Raw genomic sequence first — 18,637 nt, forward strand, 5'->3', positions numbered from 1 at the left:
TGGTGTGCAGACCGGGCCTCAGGAGCAGCAGAATGAGACGCAGGTTTGGCAGGGTGGCCATACAGGCATGAAGGCGTCAGGATTCAGCGGGCTACGCCTGATGTGGTGGGTGGAAACCTGTCGTTTGCTCCTGAACCTGATTGTCTCTTGCTCTGATGCAGATGAATTAATTGTCCTTATCCCTAATTTAGCTTGTACTCCCCATATTTTGTTAGTGATTAGGATATTTTTCATACTCAGCTGAACTGTTTAATTCAGTGACTTCTCGTACCTGTTAATTCCACAGGATGAGGGTTGGCAAATACATGCAGGTAAATTACCAGTGTCCGCTTAAGTCTGTTCATGCAGCAATGTAATTCTTGTAACAAATTGCCCACCATTGACTAATGATAACCTTATAATGGAAGGATCAGGACATTTTTAGGCAGATTTAAAAATAAAGGGAAAGCTTTGGTTCCTCTCTATTCCTGTGGAGAAGGCCAAGATGTGTTCAGGACTTTTTTAAAAAGCGAATCCAGTCCAGCTACCTCAGACTATACCAGAAAACTAGCTAGGCAATGAGTTATATCCTTGGCCAGGGAGTTTTTGATTAAAACAGATTTTTCTTCATCTGTTCTTAGTTGCTGTAGGCAGAATAATGAAACTCCTCCACCTGTGGAGGTTGTGCATCTGCGGGGTACAGAGCACACTAATAACACCGCCAGTTTTCCAGACAGCCTGAGGGTAAGCTCAGAGTTACAGGAAGGAGGAGGTGTTTGTCTCCCTTTTTTTTTTTTTTTTTTTTCAAAAGGTTATAGACCCTTTCTAATTCTCCAGAAATAACTTAACAGAGTTGGGCCCGTATAGCGGTGTCTTCTGTTGAGCATGATAGTACTCTACTTAGCTTCTGCATTGCACATTCAGTTTGGCTTACAGATAAGCTGAAAGTGAGTTTAGATGGTTCCTAGAAGCAAATTTTACTCATTATTAAGCTTTATTGTCCACTGTAATCTCATCCCAATTAGTTCCTATTCTGCAGGAGTTTGGAAAACTTGGTAAAGGTTTGGCCCATCTGTTCCTTATCAGTTTTAGGTCTAAGAACCACGCCTTTACATTCAAAGACTGTCTTACATTGAAGTATAGCAAAGCAAATTCTCGCTTGATGCAGTTCTTGCTGAGTCTTCTCATGTCTCTGGCATTGATGCTCTTGGTCTAATGTGTTTATCAAGGTGCTGGAGGACCGTGTGACAGTGATTGAGCCCCATCACCTCTCCTTTGTAGACTCGGAGATTCCCAGTGAAAAAATCCTGTTCAACGTGACTGTTCCTCTCCTTCCTGGACAAGGCAAGTGTAGCTGTTCAGAACATGGCAGCTTGCTGCTGAATTAATTGTTATACTTTCTCAGCACATCTAATTTTTGTTTTATTTTTTTCCCGGAGTATCATTCTGTGGAGGTGTCTGCTAAGCTGTTTGGCCTCCTTCAATAGCTTTCAAACATCTTGTTTCTTAACCCAGTTTCTCCAGCTTGTTTAGGAGCAAGCTGCAGCACAGAGACATTTTTCTTACTATTGTCTGGAATATATTGAATGCTGCACTCCATGGCTTTCTACTTCTAGACTCTCTAGTGAGAGGTATTTGAAGAAATGGCTAAGTGAGGAATCTGTTTTAATTTCTCATGTCCTGTATTGGTTGGTAGAACCTGTACTGGGTGCAGTCGCAGCCATCTGACTCAGCAGCAACAACTGAAGATGTAAAAAGAAGTATCAGGGAGAAAAAAAGAAGCCACGTCCTTTGGTATCTGGTTTTAAAATTAAAATTGATTCCTTCCATTAATACCGAGCTCTCTGTTTCTGTAGGTATTGTGGAGCACAGAGACAGGCCTCTCTCCCCAGTCAGGTATTTCACCCAGGCAGATATAAACCGTGGCAAGATTGCTTATCGTCCACCCACTGCAGCTCCGCACTTGAGAGAGATCATTGCGTTCTCATTTGCAGGTAAGGAGTTGAACATTCTCTGCAGCACCAAGTCAGGCTGCTGGTCCTCCTCCAGTCCTGGAATGACTTTGTGGTTATTTCCATACTTGCTAGGGCTTGTGGCATGAACAATATAAAGGACATGGGAATCTGCTTTGTGGGAATGTTCCAAAAGTTCACCCGATTCTTGTGACTTCAACATGATTTTCCCTCTTGTTCAGTATAGCAACATTGAGTGAATTGTAGAAGTATGGCCATGTTCACTACAGTACATTTAGCACTGTTGCCACTAATACTGGATGCTGCACTGGTCAAACTGCTGATCTGGTGCTTTGTGGTTAGGAATTACTGCTCCTCCTGTGCTTGAGATCTGTGCTGCACTGCGTGTATAGTCCTTGAGGATGAGACAAGAAATGATGAGTATGAACTGAATCAATTTTGCCAGGATATTAGATTTCTGCCATCAGAGGGATAACAACCTGGAACAAGAGATAGAGGGGCAAACAATGTGAAAAACCTCAAGCATGTTGGACCAGTTGATACCTAGGATTGTGTGATGCAGTTTGATGCATCACCATGCCCTCCACTGGCACCAAGAGGGTTTCTCACAGACTGAAGGAGGGCAACAAGTGTTCTCTCATTACTTGGAGAGAAGGCAGTGGAAAAGAGTGCTTTCCTTGGTAAGGAAAGATTCCTGTCTGGTTGAACAACAGCACTTGCTTTCTCCAAAAGCTGTCTAAATTCACATCAGTATGTTCTAGCCATAATTACTCTGTGCTTATATTTATCCTGTCAGGTCTTCCAGAGTCAGTGAACTTCCGATTCACAGGTATGCAAACCTTTGGTTCTTTCCTGCTTTCCAGAGCAGTTTTCCTCCTTGTGCCGTTCACGGTGCCTGTTACTCCTTGGCCTTTCCTCTTCTGCAGGCACATCTATGGGCACTCCATAGGAATTTCTGGAAGTGCATGTGCCTGGAGAATACTCATTCATCTATGTCCCAAAGTGTTTTGTAGAAGCCAAGATGCAGTTCAGTAGACAAATCTTTTTCAGTAGTTGCCTCAAATGTGTCCTAAAAGCCTCATTCATTCCTGCTTTTCCTCCACTGTGAACAAGGGTATCAGTGGTTTGCTCTGCCTTTTTTTTTTTTTTTTTTAATATACCATGGAAACATTTCCACAATTAAATTGCTACTAATAAGCTGCTTGCTTACTTAATACATATTCCCCTTTCCATGTACTACCTAGCACAGGTATGCAAAGCGATCCGCTAGCAAAGAGAAGTGCATGTTCTGACTTCCAAGTGCACCTGATAGATACATGGAAGATAGTGTGTACACATGCACACACACACAGACTTATTCAAGTTATGCTTGTCATACTAAGATGAGTTAGGGACAAAGATAGATAAATACCTCTGGGTATGTGTGAATTATGTTTTATGTCCATAGACAAAGGTGTAAATTGACAGGGTGGGAAGAAAGTCAGCAATGCGGGGTGGTGATTTGTAGAAATTTTGTCAATTTCCAATGTGAGTTCCTGAAAGAACATCCCTACACTCGGGCGTGGTTTCTGTCTGTGCCTAGTGTCTGATGGAGAACACATGACCCCGGAGATGGTGTTTGTCATTCATTTGGTCTCTGCAGAGCAGCAGCCTCCAGTCTTCCAGATCACAGCTCCGTTCCTGGAGGTCAGCCAGGGGGGCAAGGCCACCATCGGTGAGTAGGGTGGAAAGGGCGAGGTGGCAGAGCTCTGCCTGAGGCACGGTATTTACTTCCAGGAGGCCACATGGATGGAGAGTTTTGGTCTCATGCACCTCTGTCCATTCAGCTAAAGAGCTGTGCTAGTGCAGGTGTAACAGGAGCCACTGAGAAAACTGTGCAGTGGTGCCTCAGACAAGTGTCTGAGCATGAGGCAGTGCTCCTTGGTGTGTGGTGTGTCCGTTCAGCGGCTGAGTCTTGTAGAGTATGATCAGGGATATACTGCTTCTTTACTTTTCCCCTCTTAAGTGCTGTTGCACTGATTTGTTTGGTGTAAGCCACTTTCTTGTGGTGTCAGGGTTTTTTTTGAGGCTTTTTACAGATAGCCCCTTCTGTGTGAATACATGCACATCTCATAAACCGAGGGTTTGTATAGCTGTCATCCTGGCAATACTGTGACTCAGGTGTGCAGTAAGTTCTTTGATACAACATCTGATCTAAACATTATCAGGGAATTACTTTTTTTTTTCCATGAAGGCAGCAAGCCCTTGGGCTACGTGTGCTCCAGAATTACTTGACTTTCCAGGTACTGATTAAATTAAAGCTTTTTGGCTCCATTCACAAAAACTGATCACCAAACTGAAGGGATATTCCCAGTGCAGTATCTGAGGGTGCTGAAGCCTGCGTTCTCTTTCCCTGGCACAGGGATCCAGTTGACTGTGAGCGACACAGATACAGCTCCTGAGGGGCTCTTCTTTGAGCTGGTGAAGCCTCCCCGTCATGGCTTTGTGCTCAAGCAGGGCACAGGTGTGCAGGAGCACATGGGAGCAGGTGAGTTGAGAAGAAATATCCCTCAGTGCAGGGGAAGAGGTGAGCATGGGCCTGTCCACGCAGCTGGTTTAGTTGGGCAGGAGGAGACGGATTGCCTGGAAGAGTGTGACTGCAGGAGAGAGTGCGTGAAGGATGTTTTCCTGTTTGTTGTTTAGATCCTGGCTGAGTCGGCGCATTTCTTATACCAAGTATGTGCGGGCTGGTGGGCAGTTACTGCATTGTGGTAAAAGTAACCAGCTGCTAAGCAAAAGGGATGTTTTGTTTTAGGTGCTAAGTTATATGTGAAATAATAACCAGTAAACTTTTCTACTGAAGTCCAGGCAAAGCTGTGCTGATCAAGCAGTCAAATACTTCTGTGGAGTTTTACTGTTGATACTGCTGGCAGCAGTTTTCCAGTGTGTGATCAGATGAACAAATATTGTCTATAAGAAAGGAGTGCAAACAGAGATGCGGAGAGGGAAGCCTATCTAGTTATGACAGGCATGAGCTTACAAAGCAGCTGGGAATAAAGGAGGATCTGTGGACTTTCAGAGAACTGTCACTGAAAGAGTCCCAAAGAGTGACAGTGTCTGGAAAACAGTTAAGGTTACAGCTTTTGCTCTGCCCTACGTACATACTAAGTCCTTAATAAATGTCTCCATAACTCACAGCTCAGTAAGTTTGGCATTAAATGCCAGGTAAGCATGTGATTAAGTCTTTTGCTGAACTGGGGCCTTATGCCATTTGAATTGGATTGGTGCTCTGAACAGTCTTCCTGACTCGTGCATTTCTTTCTGGGAAGGCGACACCTTCACCTACGAGGACGTCACTCAAAATGCTCTGCAGTACGTGCACGATGGTTCGTCGGCAGCAGAGGACAGCATGGAGATCTCTGTCACCGATGGTGTCACCACAGTGACCACAGTGCTACGGGTGGAAGTGTCCCTGCCGGATAACAACGGCCCGCAGCTGGCCCCGGGCTGCTTATTGGCAATCACCGTGGCTAGCAAAAGCTCTGTGACTCTCTCTCGACTGCACCTTGCTTACGTTGTAAGCTGTCATCTATTTCTAAACCCAGTGAATGCTGGCAGCATCCCATTCCTAATCCCCCCGCAGACCCCTTGCCACCCACACCTCCCTGCCCTTAGTGTGGATTCTTGGCAAAGAGCTCAAGTTTTTGACTGTCTCCTGACTACGGCTGCCAAAATGGGGATAATAGACTCTTTCTTCCAGCAGGGTTTTAAGGTTATCCCTGTTTGACTGGAACAGAGGTAAACTGCCATGCTAACATGAAAACTGAGTTAATCCCAGATTTTTGTATCAGACTTGCTAACAGCACACATGGATTTGCTAGTTGATAATCCCCTGAAAATTTCTGCCCCCTCACCCCTTTCAGAAATTGCCTGCTTCTTTTTCTGCACACGCTTGAGGGTGGTTTTTTTTTTTTTTGAGCAACCCAAGATGCTGTCCTCCTTGTTAGCTTGGAGTTTGAGTCAGTTTGTGTGTTGTATGAGAGTCGTCCTGCTGGTGCAATTCAGGGAAAGGTGTTCTGCTTGTGGTTGATAGAGCTGCAGAGACACCAGCAGTGGATTTGGGGTATGCAGATGTGCTCTCCTTACGGAGGAGGCTGGAGAGATGACAGTGCACGTGTAGTGGCTGTCAGAGAGATGGTTACAGATATAGTGGCTGTCATGTAGTGGCTGTCAGAGAGATGGTTAGGGATCTGCAGGGAGTCAGGTAGGGTAAGGAGGCAAATTAATGCTTTTCTTCCAAAGGATGTGTCTGGGTATAAGTCAGGGGTCTGTCCTGTTCTCCTTATTGGGCAGAAGGCTGACAAGGGAGCTATTCAGGTTTAATCTGCGGAAGAGAACAGTCACAAGAAAGAGGATTTCATTCCTGATCCATATACTGAGAAAATGATTTCTGCCTTGGGTCTTATCTTTCAGGCAACCACGAAAAACTTTGATAAGAAAGATGACATCTGAGCCGTGAGATCATAGAGATGGCTGTACTCTGTGTAGTTAAAAAGAGCCAAGAACAGCTTTTAGTTTAATACGAAATTGGCCTTTGCAGCATCGCTTCACGTTAACCTTTGTTTTACTAAGAACTGAATTTAGCTGTGTCTCTGTCTGAAGCGTTGATGGGCAACAGTTACTCCCTCTGCCAGGTATCAGATAAATTCTGGCTCACTTTTTCTGCAGTCAGGAAAAGCATATTACATAAAGGGCCCAGTCCACTAGGAGAGTATATTTTGAAAATAAAAACACCCAGCTTATCTCTGGGAAACTGCTTGATATATTTCCTAAAAAATGTTTTCTTTCTGTTTTTAGCGGAGGGAAACAAAACCTAATCCTGTTCTGCGTTGGTTTTGTCATTTTTCCTTCATCTTTAGGACAGCAATTCTCCTGACTCAGCGATAAGAATCCAGTTAATATCTCTGCCCACATATGGCACCCTCTTACGGACGTCTGGCTCTCATGATGAAGAGCTCTCTAAGGTTTATAATTTCACCATGGAAGACATCAACAACCAGAGGATCAGGTATCAAATAGCTATTGTCCTTCAAGCCACGCCAGTTAAAAGCTCAATGGGCTTTCCACAGGGAACTTAGGGCTATGTTATGCTAGTAAAATATATCAAAGATTTTTCTTCTTGGCTATTGTGTCCTGTGAGACTCCAAATGAGAGCTTTTCCAGTGTGCAGAGTTAGGTATTTGTGCATGTCTGAAATGCCAGTAGTTGGTGTACCTTCAAATTAGGAAATTTTTTTGTCTGCAATGTCATGCTGTTAATTAGGGTAGGCAACATGAGAAACAGTGGTTTAAAAGTGCTCAGGGAATGAATGGAGCTGGGAACTGGAATACTGCCTCTTTTTGAATTCATCTCTAAAGGCAGGGAGGAGGCGTTTTTACCTGGCTGTCGGCAAGACTCCCTGACACAGCTTGTGCTTTGACTTTCAGTTACTCCACTGTATTTGAGACCAGCAATCAGCCAGTCACGGACACCTTCCACTTCACTGTTTTTGATGCTGACAATAACCGGCTTGACAGGCAGATGTTTACCATCACCATCACCTCTGCCCAGACAGTGCCGTCGCTCATTGCCTTTGCTGACCACATCACTGTAAGTGGCCACCCAGGGCACTGGGAACAGTGACAAGAATGTCTTCCGTGGGGAGAACTGAACGGTTCTCCTGGACTGAAGGCCAATCACTGTAGAAGCATGGTGTTACACACACAGTCTTTTGAGTGCTAAGAGTCAATAAATTACTTGCAGGCCAGAGGGGACTGGCTGTACTGCTGCATCCCCGAACCTCACCTGCTCACATCCGTTCTAGTCAGGAGCTAGCTTCTCCCTAGGGTGTCCCATTGATGTCAGTGGAACAAGTCTGACTTACTCCTGTTTAATATTTGGCCCCTTCTTTCACCAGCTTGTATTTAAAAGATGAGCAGAAGATGAGTCTGAAAGCATCTGGTGCTTTGGACTGATGCAAAACATTTCAGACTCCTTATCAAAGCCTTTTGAAGTCATTTCCCTCTTTTTCAGCTTTGCATTCAACCTCCCTCGCCTTCAAAAGGTTTCCATCAACAAGAAAAGCAGATTTTGCCTTCTAAGAGGTCAGCATGACTCTGCCAGTTCTCTTCTTCCCCTGATAAAACACTCACAGGCTCCTCTTTAGGGCCAGGCAGGCTTTGTTCTTTGCATCCCACCTTGCCTCCCAGCAGATTTCATACTTAACAGATTTGGGGGAGGGTGGGACAAGACTTCAGAGAAATGAGAGCACTGTGAAGACCAGGGAAGCCTCCTCCACAGCGTGATGCTGCAGACTTGTTCAGTAATGATTTGCATGGTGCTGTGTGCATTGGCTGTGGCTCTGTTGTATCTTTCTGTTTTCCAGGTGGATGAGGGAGGCAGGGTCCCACTGCTGGCTCATCACCACTTAGCTGCTGATTATGATACTGCTGCCAAGGAAGACCTGAGGGTCACGGTTATCACTCTGCCCATGTATGGCTACATTGAAAACACTAAGACAGGTAAACGGGAGCATTGAGAGCCTTTTCAAGCCTGTGCATTGTATTTCCATCACCCTTTATTCTGACTGTGTTTGTTATACAGAACAAACTTCGCTGAAGTCCTCTAAATGTCACAGTGAGATTTAAGGGTGGGAGGGCTGTGGCGCAGCCTGGCTGGTAACATTCGGTTTTGTCTTTGTATTTACCATGGGATCTGTGCTGGACTGTCCAGAGATTTTCATCCAGGAGGCTTGTCTGCTTAATCCTATCAGTGGTGCTAACAGCAATGACATACATAATTTCACTTAAATCAAACTTCCCTTCGTAAAATATCACCGTGGGTTGGCCAGTGGGGCAGCTTGTAACAACTGTTACCGCCTTCCTTCTGGAGTGCACGGGCTCCTAACCATTACACATCACCCATCCTAACCGTGCCCTAGGAGTGAACTCCGGTTTGTGCCATTTTGGTAATGGCGAGCCTCTCTCCTCGAACAGGCCACAGCTGCGTGATTTTCTTGGGTTTTAGTTTGAGTTTTGCAAGGTGCAGTTTGGTGTAGTGATTGTGTTGAGGCCAATAGGCACACCAGCCGTTGTCTCATCACTGAAGAATGTCATAAGCAATTCTGGGACGTGGGCTTGCTGGCAATGTGTGTAGAACTGCAGCTTTCCTAATGTCTGCTCGAATGCAGCAGATGGACCTACTGCTGCTACAAAGGCCATAAGGTGAGTGAAAGCCATGTTGTAGGGGTGAACATCCTTCTGCATCCTTCAGTGTGCCACTCCTCTCTTAATGCTGCTGCTTTCTTTAGTTTATCAGTGAGCTGAACATCCTTTCACCAGAGGCATTCTGTTGTGCAGGTGAGAGTTTCGGACCGCAGGGTGCTGTGACCACAGACGCGTCCTTTTCCATTCAAGACGTTCTAGAGAGCAGCATTTACTACTTCCAGAGCGTCCATGAAAGCATCGAGCCGACAAGTGATGTTTTCAGCTTCTACGTGAGCGATGGCTTCAGCCAGTCCGAAGTGCACAGCATTAACATCACCATCCAGGTGCGCCTGTGCTCTCCGGCTGTCAGAGCCCTCTCTTAACACAGACATTTGGCTCTTAAAGTGCGAGCTTTCCTCACACCTTTGTAATGCATGGGAAGTACATTAAAGAGAGTTTCCCTCCTCCTATCTGTTTCTTTCCTGTAGTTCAGGACCATAATTCCCCCGTCACACCAGAGAGTAGTTGTGCATTGCAGCCTCTTCCCCAGGGCTTATTTCTCAGTTTTCTCCTCTTTCTTAGAAGCCTCCACAGTGCTGGAGAGATATGGAGAGACTGATGTAGTCCATGCATTGGTATCAGCAGCAGTACTGTAATTTGGGAGCTCGTATTTCGTTGAGGTAGGCAGCAGCCATTTCTCCTTGGCCGTTTCCCTTTTCTGACTGTGTCCCCTTGGGATCTGTGCAGCGGCAGAACGACGAGCCCCCAAAGATGGTGCTGGAGCCTGTCAGAGTGCACGAGAGCTCGAGTGTGGTTGTTACCAACGCCTCCCTCAACCTGCGGGACTTGGACACCCAGAACAGTGAGCTTGTCATCGTGGTTACCAAAAGTCCTGACCATGGTAAGTCCCGAGAAGGTGGGGTTGGAGCAGCAACGTCTGTCTGAGCACCTGTGTGTGTGTATCTAATTCCCCTGATGGGAGACAGAAGCCTGGTGTGTTTGTATAAGGCATGTTTAGTCGCTGTTTGGAGCAGCAATTGTGCTTCAGGGCAGACCTGTTCTTTGAGGATTTTTTTACTATTTGAGAGGGAAAAGGAGGACTGCACCTGTTTCCTTGGGAAGTTCCCTTTTGTGTTACCCTGTTTCCTAAACTAGCAGGGGCTGTGTGCCATTTTTCAAATCTCATGTATGTAACCAAATTCTTAGCAGTTCTGGCAACAAGCAGAAAACTTCCTCAGTTCTTCCAGCAAGGCCATGTCCACTTCCATGATTTTCATGCATCTGTCGTTTGTCAGGTCATCTTCGCAGGAGGGAGACTGCTGCAGAGCCCCTAGAGCACGGACTTGTGCTGTCTCTGGGCTCGTCCTTCACCTACCAGGACATTCTGGATGAGCTGATCGTTTATACTCAGAGCGGTGCAGCAGCACAGACAGACGAGTTTGGCTTCTCCATCACGGATGGTCTCTACACGCAGACGGGGAGGCTGCAGTTCTCCATGGAGCTGCCAAAGCAGCAGCTACCCACACTGGCTGTCAACAGGGGCCTGCAGCTCCCTGCTGGTATGGGGAGGGGGGAGAATGGTATCGCTTGTTTAGGCAGCCCCCTGGGAGACACTTGTCATCTCCCACTGAGTGTAATTACAAGGTGTAGGTGTGTGCTTTTACCTCTGATTTGACTGGGAAGGTCTTTTTAAAATGATCTTCTCCTCGTAGGATCAATGAGGTCTGTTGCAAGGGAAGGGGGCAGGGGAAAAATAATCACAGGCAGAGATATTTTCATGTTACTGTAGGAGGGGATGCTGTAGTTAAGCACTGCCTCCCCAAAACAAATGTACAGTCCAGGGCTTTCTGGCTGTTAGCTGGGAAGGGACAAGTGTTAGAGCACCTAACCGCAGTCCTGACAGACAGCTGCTGTCCGAGCCTGCTCGCTTTTCAGAAACTTGCCCTGCACTCAGCTTTATTTCACATTTCTGAAAATGTGACAGCTGTAGGTAAGCTGTAATGGCTCTGTGCAGGGCTGTTAAGAAGTATGCGAGGTTGAAAACCACTCTTCCATGCCAGTAAAATGCCCACACAGTTTTTAGTCCTGTGCTCCCCAGCATGCCTAGTGTGCAGGCAGTGGAGGCATGGGCAAAGCACATGCCTTGAATGCTGCTGTGCCACACTGAGCATCCCAGTGGAGGCTCTGGACAAGCCACGTCCTCGTAGATGAGCCCTCTGCTTGTTTTACTTGTGGTGGAGTTCTCCTTTCCCCCCTAGAAGTACAACTTCCTTGGTTCTGTAAAATAGGACCTCACCTACTATTTATAGGCTATCTGGTCCAGTCTAGACAAGTCACTTGGCTGGGTTGGCTGAAGCTGTTTGTGAGCTTTTTCTTTCTCTGGCCCAGGCTCTGCAGCACACCTCACAGCGCAGCACTTGAAAGCAGCAGCTCTTTATCCAGATGACACAATGATCAGATTTGTCGTGAAGAAGGACCCCAGTGTGGGCCACCTGCAGCTGACTAATATTGATAATCCAGTCCAGATCTCTGTCAAAGGACCTGTCAACAGTTTCACCCAGGCTGATATAAATAAAGGTGAGGATGCCTGACTTCAGATAATCATGGCAAGTAAAACATGGCCGTATCTTTTTGAGAGGGGAAGAATGATTTGAAGCAGGGAAGGGAGAGGGAAAGAAGTAAGAAGATAAGGTTGTTATGATAGAGGAGAAACACACGTCCCTAAGCAAGTGTTAAAAAATCTCTCTCAGCAGGAGAGAAAAAATAAAGAGAAAAAGTAATGAAACCCAAGTCCAAGAGCTGCAAGTCTCTTGACTTATAGTGCCAGCCTGGTTCCAAACTAGGAATTAAATTAAGTTGCCTGTAATAAACCACCTCTTTTCTCCTGTCCCTCTATCCAGGGCAAGTGGTATACAGTCACAAGAAGGGAGATCCTGGTGGAAACTTTGCCTTCACCTTTGATGTGATCGATGCAGATGGCAACAAACTGATGGACCAACTTTTTTATATTCGTATTCTAGGTAAATTATAGTGCTGAAGTTATGTTATAATTGCTGCAAAGCTCAGGCCTTCATAGATTTCCATCCCACATGGACAAGTTAAGATGTAATTCTTGAGATGTGGTATTTATTCTCTGTTAATTCAAAGGCCTTTGAAGCTTGGGGTATGGGGAGAGTTTGAGGATGTAAAGATTAGCTCTTTGGCATCTGACAAACTTGCTGAAAAAGACAGAAAAATTCCCCCATACTGTCTAGATTGTCTTAAGACATTTCTGCCCCCTCCACTGATCACAAGATCCAGCATGCTCATTTTGGAATTCCCAGCCTGGGAGGGTTCCCTTCAGAGGAGGGCGTTTGTGTGCCTGTTGTCTTTTGCTTGAGCACAAATACCCAGTGGGAATAACACTAAGGGAAGGAGGGGGACCACCTCCTAACTCAGTGTGCTTTGCATTTAACCCTTTCAGAGGACAGATTCCCCCCTTCCATCACTGCTAACAAAGGGCTGGTCTTGGATGAGAACTCAGCAAAGAAGATCACAACCCTGCAGCTCTCTGCCACCGACCAGGACAGCGAACCGACCCAGCTCCAGTACAGGCTCACCAGGCAGCCGCAGCTGGGGCACCTGGAGCACGTGGCCTCCCCAGGTTAGCAGGAGGGCATTTTGCTTGGCTGGGTGCTCCTAACAGTAAGGCTTCAGCAGGGTTTTTGAGCCACTCACCCTGGTAAACAGTTACTTTTAGTCCCCCTCTTGGCCACTAAGTCCCTTGATCCATATACTCCAGCCTCATCTCTCAGCTGGGCTTTGCAGAAAGAAGGGGACTAACCAGTGAGTTATTACAAAATGAAGATACATGGTGGTGTGCTGGATATGCTAGATGGTAAAGTCTGGTAGTTCAGGAGGTTTTTGGACAATCCTGTTTGAAACTCAGAAAAGAATTCCATGCAAACGTGATCTGAATTTTAGAGTTGCCTTGAATGCCCCATAATCCACTAACAGTATGAGTGTCGTACTTCTCCCTTCTGAGTTGGTCTAAATGTATACTGACATGTAATATGCTCCTTATTTAGATTATACTCACCTAAGATACAGGTCTTCTTAGAATCAGATTTCTCCTTGACAGGACATTAAAATGCAAATATCTCTGTGTTTTCAGGATGTAGTCAGTCCCTGTAAAGCTAAGTTTTAGTCTATGGTTTGCTTCATCATCGCACAACATAAGATGTGCTCTGGCAAACAAGTTGAGAGGGCAGGAATAATGAATGAAAGTTATAAATAAGCAAACCCCCTGCTGGGAGAAAATGAAAAACTTGCAATGTTTTTGTTTGAGCTGCAAACTAAACAGTGTGTCTTGTACTTCTGAAATCTGAAAGAGGTGGATTAGGGATTTTATTCCCCTGTTACTTAAGATGTGACAGTTCTGGTTTCTGTGCTTTTTGAGGTCCGTGGTGGACTAAGAAACATACAGGGTCACACAGAGTGAAATAGTTGCTTTCATGATTTAAATAGCCTAAGCCTAAGGAGAGAGTACAGGATTCCTCAAAAGAGGACACAAAACTTGAAAGCTAATGAGTTCAGAGGAAACCTTGGTTATAAATTCATTCTTGGGTCATTTATTTATACCAGGTACGGTGTCTTTGGTGTTGTGGTCATTGTTCTTTTTTTCTAGGGACAAGAATTAGTTCTTTCAGCCAGGCAGACTTGGCCTCTCGCAGCATCCAGTATGTCCACACAAGTGATGTTGAAAAGCATGCAGATGCCTTCACTTTTTCTGTGTCTGATGGGACAAACGAGGTAGGTTGCAGCATGTTTTTTCCCCTTAGTCAGAGCAGGCTATTGATTCCATGGGATATGCTGGGAATCAGTTTTCCTCGTGTGCTTTCGAGGGAGAGCTATATGTAGCAAAGGATAGAAGAGCTGTATTTACAGGATCTGAGCTTAGAAGCTCTTGTTGATTCACTAAACAGGTCCAAAATGAAGTGACCTAAGCTTAGTGGATCACTGTGGTCTCCTTATAGTTTTACCATTTCAATGGAGTTGTGCTTTTGGTAGGCTGAATTCACTGAGAGAGGCTTTTTCTCCTGTTCCAGGTGAGCCAGACGTTTGACATCACCATAAACCCCGTGGATGACTCCTTACCTGTAGTGCAAAGCCTGGGGATGAGAGTTCAGGAAGGTGTGAGAAAAACCATCACAGAGTTTGAGCTTAAAGCAACAGATGCTGACACAGAGGTAAGGCAGGACTGCCCTTTGCCTCCTCTCTCCCTTTTTCTGTTACACATCTGGCCTATCAGAAAAACAGGCTTGTGTTCAAAGAAAGAGATTATGCTGAGTGTCATCCCACCCTGCACATGCCCCGTCTGATCACAGCTTCAAACAAACCGCTTGTGGGAGGCCTGGCTTATATGCAAATAGATGAACGAATGTTTGAGCAAAGCAAAGCCCTGGCTTGAGAAATACGTACTTCATCTGGGACGTCTCTGAGACACATAAACAACAAACCTGCATGAAAAATGTTCAGAAGTTGCCATCAGAGCAAACCTTTGCCCTGTCCCACCTTCCCTCTGAACACTGTGGATTTGACCTGAGCTGAGGTCTTCATACTGAGTTTACGCTTGGCACAGATGAAAATGGCATTTCCTCCTACTCCTTCTGGGTCTGGCTTTTTCGAGAGATGAGGACAGGCAGGGCTCATGGTGAATCAGTTCAGTGTGCGGTGCTGCCTGTCAGCCCCCGATTGGAAGCATTGTGCTAGGAAGACTGGATGCACAGAGCCCTTCCCCAGGGCTCTCAAGCTGTAGGGACCTTCCTGACCTGGTCCTGAAGTTGTTGTTTGTGCCATTCTGTCTCCTTGGTGCAGGCTGAGTCGATTACGTTCACGGTTGTGCACCCCCCTCGCCACGGCCTGATTGAGCGCAGCAGCAACGGGCAGCGGTACCACCCCACGGCCACCTTCACGATGGATGACGTCTACCAGAACCGCATCAGCTACAGTCACGACGGCAGCAACTCGCTGAAGGATCGCTTCTCTTTCACCGTGTCTGATGGGACCAATCCCTTCTTCATTGTGGAAGATGGAGGGAAGAAGGTAAGCGGACAAAGAGGGAGGTGAGAGAGACCACAGAACTAGGTGACTGAAGGCTGCCTCCTCTCAGAGGAGGGAGACTTGGCTGCTGTCGCTCCACTGAAGACAGGGGCTCAGTATTCTTGGCTATGTGATGCCATATGCTCGTTCAGTGGTGTAACAGCAAATTTCATGCCTGCAAACTTGCCCCAGGAGCTTGATCCTAACAGCTCTGATGGGAGCAAGGCTGATAATATGGTGGCCAAGGCTCTGACTCCCAAAGTAACGTCCATCTCTCTGAATTTTTCTCAGGCTGTGACAGCAGCACCGCAGCGCTTCAAAGTGGACATTCTCCCTGTGGATGACGGGACACCCAGGGTTGTCACCAACATGGGTCTGCAGTGGCTGGAGTACATGGATGGCAAGGTAACTGGCTGTCTGAGTTTGGATTAGCTTGTTTCTCAGGCTGTTCCAGAAGAAGTGGCTTCACAGGAGAGCACTGTGACTTTCAGCATTTTTAGTTTTGTGATAGAGCGCAGGTGCCCCTTTGTGCTCATGGAGCATCTTGGAAAAGACAGAGGTGTGTAGGGATGCCTGCACGGCAGCTCAGCTAATCCAGGCAGTGTGGCTCCAGGGCACAAATTGCTTCCTTCCCTTCCATCAGCAGGACAGCCATTCTGGCTCTTCTTGGCTCTTGCTCGAGCTGTCCAGCTCAGTACAGCTCCTGCCCACCTCGTGGGACAGAGGTGTCCTGCCCCTTGCCCTCCTTCCCCAGGCAGTGCGTTTTCAGTTTTGCTGATGGCAGAGAAGCCTTGATTATGTGCTGCAACAGCCGCAGGAGAGATGTACGGCTCTCAAAGAAACGTGGTACAGGGATTTCTTGCCGTGAAAGGCCTTTGTTTTGCTGAAGTCTAAACAAAACCCCAGGGAGTGATATCTCATGCTCATTTTTGAGGACACAGCATTAACAGCAAAGAATTACTTTGGTTCTTCCCCAGAAAAAGGATTGGAAAGCACGGTATTAAGAAATTGTATTAAGAAGTAGCTACCTCAGCTCAAATTCCTGACTTTGGAAAAATCACTCCTGCAGCCTCAGGCAGTTTAATTCTTCTCTCATTTTCTCCCACTTTTAAAGATGTTTTCTTTTTAGAGAGAGAGCAAAAATGTGGTGGAGATGAGGCACATCTGTGTGAGGTCATTTGAAAGAGGATTAGTACAAGCTCACTAAAGCAGCATGGACTGTCGTGAGTGCAACCTTAAACTTCAGGCTGTTTGCAAAACAATGTTGGCCAAGCCAGGGCTCACCTGAGCATCAGCCCAGTTCAGGTTTGTCATATCTTCTAGCGTCCAACTAGGTAGGACTCAGCAGTGTGCTCTGAATTTGCTTTTCTTTTAGCCCCCTCCCCCCCCCCCTTTTTTTAATTAAACCATATCTGAGACAGAATTTGAATCCTTCCTGTGCTGTCAAACATGATGTGGGACATAACTCGGGCTCCACAGCCTCTGGGTGTTCAGGGCCTCTCTGCCACATGCCCTTCAACAGCCCAGCTTCTACCTCCTGGAGCACTGTGACAGAGGAGTGGTTGGGCCTGGGGATGAATAATCAGTCAGACTTGCACTGCTGGATCTCCAGAGTTTAACTCCCTCGGTTTGGCTTTAATCCAGGCAAGCAATCTAATCACAAAGAAGGAATTACTAACGACAGATCCCGACACAGATGACAAACAGCTGATCTATGAGATAACGAATGGTCCCAGAAATGGTTATGTGGAGAACAAGCTGCAGCCAGGAACAACGGTGACCACCTTTACTCAGGGTACGGCAGACGAGCTGTATGTTGTTGCTTTTTTCCTTCAGCTGCTTCAGGTTGGTCAAGGTAGCCTGTGTGAGGGGGAAAAAATGGTGGGAGGAGTGAAGACAAGGGGCAAAATCTTATCCAGAACTTCCCTGACTTCAGGGGAGTCTTATACTGCCAAGTCAGGAGAGTCTTGCTCTTTTGGAATCTCAAAGGCGTGTCCCAAAATAAGAAATGAACTTTACTGTCAACTGCAGAAAGCGTGTAGGGTTTTTTGATGCCAACCTGTGACCTGTTGTATGTATGCCCTGTTTCTTCAGACTTGTTAGAGCTAGAGATTTGGCTTGGGACAATATAAAGCAGCTGCAGATTTTGACTCCCCCAGGCAGGCTGAGAGTGAGGTGGCAGCACAGCCTCTAGCATTTCTGCTGCTGCAGTGTGCAGAGCCTCACACCACACCGTTAGGTCCTGTACAAATGCAGTCAGCAGTTCTGCCTGTGCCTTCTCATCAGGCCTTGCCAGCCAAGCCCGGCATCTCATGTGCTCAGAAAAAAATGGAAAAGACCAAAGTTATTTGGATCTCAGCAATGAGAAGGAGCCCTGCTAGGACATGCCACCTTATAGCACAGAGCTGAAACGTGTTGCCAGGCAAATTCATCTTCCTTGCATTTGATCAAACCTACTTGAAATGTACCTTATTTTTGAGTGAGCCATTACAGATAAAGACCAGGCAAGGGAATGACTTTGTCACAGCTTGTAGGCTGGCTTCTGCCACAGGTAAGACCATGGAAGTTAGAAAAGCTTCAGCGGTGTGAAGGGCTCGTGGAGGAGGTCCTGATCCCTGTGGCTGTGCAGATGTATGTGTCTGCACTGCTCGTCTGTATAAGTACTGCTGACGTGCTGCATTAGCTCACTGGGTGTCTCCTCCCCGCAGAGGATGTGAACCAGGGCCTCATTCGGTACGTGATGCATGAGGAGAAGGTTCAGGAGACCATGGACAGCTTTCAGTTCCTAGTGAAGGACAGCAAACCCAACGTGGTCAGTGGCAATGTCTTCCACATCCAGTGGTCTCTCCTCAGCTTTACCTCCACCAGGTAAATGGCATGGGGCTTACAGCACTCTTCTGACAGGTGGGGTCTGGTCTGGAGTGAGGCAGGCTGAGCTCTCTCACATGTGATGGACCTATAACTTAGAAATGAAATTCTGGGGCAATTACCATCATTTATGCCTGTGTTTCCCTGGCACTCCATCCGGACTGAAGTCTTAGTTTAGCACCACACATAGCAGTCACACTGCTGATTTCTGCCTGTGCCAGGGAGCCAACAGCAGCAGGAATTGGGAACTCGTGTGTGTGAGTGAGGAGGGTTGCCTGCTGGGTTAAACTGTGGAGCAGGGTTGTGGATAGCTGACATCTGCCTGAGCCCCTGGTTATTAGCATTCCTCAGATTTTCCATGGGGGCAGCAGCCAGCATGAGTTTATTGGTATCCATATAAACACACAGGGTTTGCTGCCCAGCCCGAAGGTCCTAATCCCTGTGTTCCCTGTAGGATGCCAGCGCCTTCGGCTTGTGGGCTAAGTGGTGCCAGTTACTTGTCTCTGCTTGGTG

General features: G+C 46.6%; 1 protein-coding gene across 1 annotated transcript in view; it reads left to right on the forward strand.

Moving 5' to 3' along the window:
* FRAS1 (Fraser extracellular matrix complex subunit 1) overlaps positions 1–18,637 on the forward strand; it is a 156,140-nt gene that overhangs the window by 118,377 nt on the left and 19,126 nt on the right. The window contains exons 32-52 of the mRNA XM_035323700.1: positions 1,209–1,323; positions 1,836–1,973; positions 2,749–2,781; positions 3,535–3,666; positions 4,354–4,479; positions 5,261–5,508; positions 6,851–6,999; positions 7,418–7,580; positions 8,356–8,491; positions 9,329–9,519; positions 9,923–10,076; positions 10,471–10,734; positions 11,564–11,752; positions 12,076–12,195; positions 12,639–12,818; positions 13,842–13,966; positions 14,263–14,403; positions 15,032–15,259; positions 15,548–15,661; positions 16,901–17,051; positions 17,965–18,124. Coding sequence (XP_035179591.1) covers positions 1,209–1,323; positions 1,836–1,973; positions 2,749–2,781; positions 3,535–3,666; positions 4,354–4,479; positions 5,261–5,508; positions 6,851–6,999; positions 7,418–7,580; positions 8,356–8,491; positions 9,329–9,519; positions 9,923–10,076; positions 10,471–10,734; positions 11,564–11,752; positions 12,076–12,195; positions 12,639–12,818; positions 13,842–13,966; positions 14,263–14,403; positions 15,032–15,259; positions 15,548–15,661; positions 16,901–17,051; positions 17,965–18,124 — 3,257 coding nt within the window. The remainder of the gene's footprint in view (positions 1–1,208; positions 1,324–1,835; positions 1,974–2,748; positions 2,782–3,534; positions 3,667–4,353; positions 4,480–5,260; positions 5,509–6,850; positions 7,000–7,417; positions 7,581–8,355; positions 8,492–9,328; positions 9,520–9,922; positions 10,077–10,470; positions 10,735–11,563; positions 11,753–12,075; positions 12,196–12,638; positions 12,819–13,841; positions 13,967–14,262; positions 14,404–15,031; positions 15,260–15,547; positions 15,662–16,900; positions 17,052–17,964; positions 18,125–18,637) is intronic.

This window comes from Oxyura jamaicensis, chromosome 4 (genome assembly GCF_011077185.1).
Source record: "Oxyura jamaicensis isolate SHBP4307 breed ruddy duck chromosome 4, BPBGC_Ojam_1.0, whole genome shotgun sequence".
Classification (NCBI taxonomy): domain Eukaryota; kingdom Metazoa; phylum Chordata; class Aves; order Anseriformes; family Anatidae; genus Oxyura; species Oxyura jamaicensis.